At 44.6% G+C, this 2,500-nt stretch overlaps 1 protein-coding gene across 1 annotated transcript in view; it reads left to right on the top strand.

The window, feature by feature from the left end:
* LOC119595100 overlaps positions 1-2,500 on the top strand; it is a gene marked incomplete in the record, with an annotated part of 95,204 nt that overhangs the window by 35,340 nt on the left and 57,364 nt on the right. Inside the window, 4 exon segments of the mRNA XM_037944244.1 lie at positions 258-358; positions 969-1,161; positions 1,826-1,923; positions 2,490-2,500. The exon segment at positions 2,490-2,500 is cut by the window's right edge and continues 179 nt beyond it. Coding sequence (XP_037800172.1) covers positions 258-358; positions 969-1,161; positions 1,826-1,923; positions 2,490-2,500 — 403 coding nt within the window.

The raw sequence follows: 2,500 nt of genomic DNA, 5'->3' as shown, positions 1-2,500 counted from the left end.
TCTGTCTCTTTCCCTCTCTTTCGTTCTTTGCATATCGGTCCACCCACATGTCTGCCTGCTTGCCTGTCTCTCCTTCCCTCATCTCTCTTCTCTTTTCTCCCTCCTTTTCTCCCCCCCCCCTCTCTCTCTCTCAAACTCCCTACTTATGACAAAAAAGTGGATTATGTTCCTCTAACCACTGATCATCAACCATATCCCCACAATTCCCTTTCTTCCTTCATCATTCGCCATCATTTCCTTCGTCCTTCTTCCGGCAGTGGCGCGCGTGCAGGCGCTGACGGCGGAGCCAGACAAGGACTCGGTGGAGTACGGGCAGCCCCTCAAGCTCACCTGCGTCGTCTCGGGCACGAGGTCGGAGGTGAGGCTCGGCCAAGACGCGCACGCGCACACAGGACGAGGCACGCACGCAGACACATAAATGCGCGCGTGCACACACACACACACACACACACACACACACACACACACACACACACACACACACACACACACACACACACACACACACACACATATATATATATATATATATATATATATATATATTATATATATATATATATATATATATATATTATATATATATATATATATATATATATATATATATATATATATATATCAAGTTAGAATATATGATATATAGATAGAGAAAAAAATTAGTATAAATCAGTAGATAGATGGATAGATAGAAGTAGAGAGATTGATAAATAAGTAGATGAATTTATAGATAGATATATTAGATAGATAGATAGATAGATAGGTATATATATACATATATAAAGAGATAGAAGGGTAGATGAATAGACAGAATGATAGATAGATATATGGATAAATAGATAGACAGAGAGACGGAAACCGAGAGACAGGACAAACAGACAGACACCTATATAAACAAATACATACAAAAAGACAGGCAAACAAAGATGGAGAAAATAACCCCCTACCTGCTTCCGCCCCTCCTCCAGGTGGTGTGGCTGAAGGACGGAGCCGAGATGGCGTTCGGTCCCTCCGTCCCCGGCAGGGAGAAGGTGTCGACGGAGCGCCCTGGGGACACCACCGCCTCCACCATCTACATCGACGCCGTCTCCTTCAGCGACAACGGCCACTACGTCTGCTACATTCCCGGCGCCTCCAAGGACATCCTCATCAACATCGAAGGTCGGTGCGCGCGGGGGGGGGGGGGGGTGGGTGGTGGTGGTGGTGGTGGTGGTGTGGTGGTGTTGATGTTGGTGGTGTTGGTGTGTTGTGTGGTGTGTTGGGTGGTGGTGGTGGTGGTGTGTTGGTGGTTTTGGTGGGTGTTGGTGGTGTGTTGTGGTGTGTGGGTGTGGTGTGTGCTGTTGGTGGTGTTGTTGGTGGTGGTGGTTGGTTGGTTGTGGTGTTGTTGGTGGTGTGGTGGTGCTGTTGGTGGTGGTGGTGCTGTTGGTGGTGGTGTTGCTGTTGGTGGTGGTGGTGCTGTTGGTGGTGGTGATGTTGATGTTGCTGTTGGTATTGGGTTGTTGTTGGTGTTGTTGCTGTTGTTGGTACTGTCGTTGTTGTTGGTGTTGCTGTTGGTGCTGTTTTTTATGTTGTTGTCGCTGCTGTTGCTTTCGTTGTCGTTGTTGTTGTTGGTTGTTATTTCATTTTATTTATTTATTTATCTATATTTAAACTATCTTTATCGTTATCCTCCTCCTCCCCCTCTTCCCCAACTGAAATAGATCTGCTGAACTGAAATATAGCTGCATTTGTTGACTCATCTATCCATGCATCCATCTTCTCCTCTCATATCCACGTCCCTCTTACCAAATCCTTTAATCCTTCTCTATCCTTCCCTCCCGTCAAGGTCGACCTCCGAGATTGTTAGGCGTGACAGGAGGGAATTTCTTCGAGGACGAGCCACTCACACTCCGCTGCTCCACGCAATACGTCAAGCACAATCAGGTATTTAAGTGGCTAATCAGTTTACGTTTCATTCCGTGTCTGGTTTGTTGATTTGGCGGTGATAGCGAGGATGGCGATGGTAGTGGGGATAACAGGAAAGTGATGGTGGTTTTGGGTCCCTGTTATTGTTATGATGGTGATGTTATGGTTATTATTATTATCTATTCTTACTATCATTATTATTATTATTATTATTATTATTATTATTATTATTATTATTGTTTTGTTGGTGTTGTTGTTGTTGTTATTGTGATTATCATTATCATTATTTTCATTATTATTGTTATCATTTTATGTTTATCAGTATAATTTTTTTGTTTTGTTAATATTATATTTATTATCAATGTTACTATAGTTGTTATCATCATCATTTTGATCATCAATATTTTCTTCTTCTCTTCCACCTCCCCTTCGTCTACCTCCCCCTACCCCTCCTCCACCTCCTCCTCCACCATCCCCCTCCACCTCCTCCTCCACTTCCTCCCCCCACCCTTCCACTATCTCTTCCTCCCCCTCCTCCCCCCACCCTTCATCCACCCCCTCCTCCACCATCCCCCTTTATCCAGATCTCGCCGGT

The sequence above is a fragment of the Penaeus monodon genome, chromosome 35, assembly GCF_015228065.2.
Source record: "Penaeus monodon isolate SGIC_2016 chromosome 35, NSTDA_Pmon_1, whole genome shotgun sequence".
NCBI lineage: Eukaryota > Metazoa > Arthropoda > Malacostraca > Decapoda > Penaeidae > Penaeus > Penaeus monodon.
Note: the sequence above shows the minus strand (reverse complement) of the source record. Positions and strands in the feature narration are given on the sequence as shown.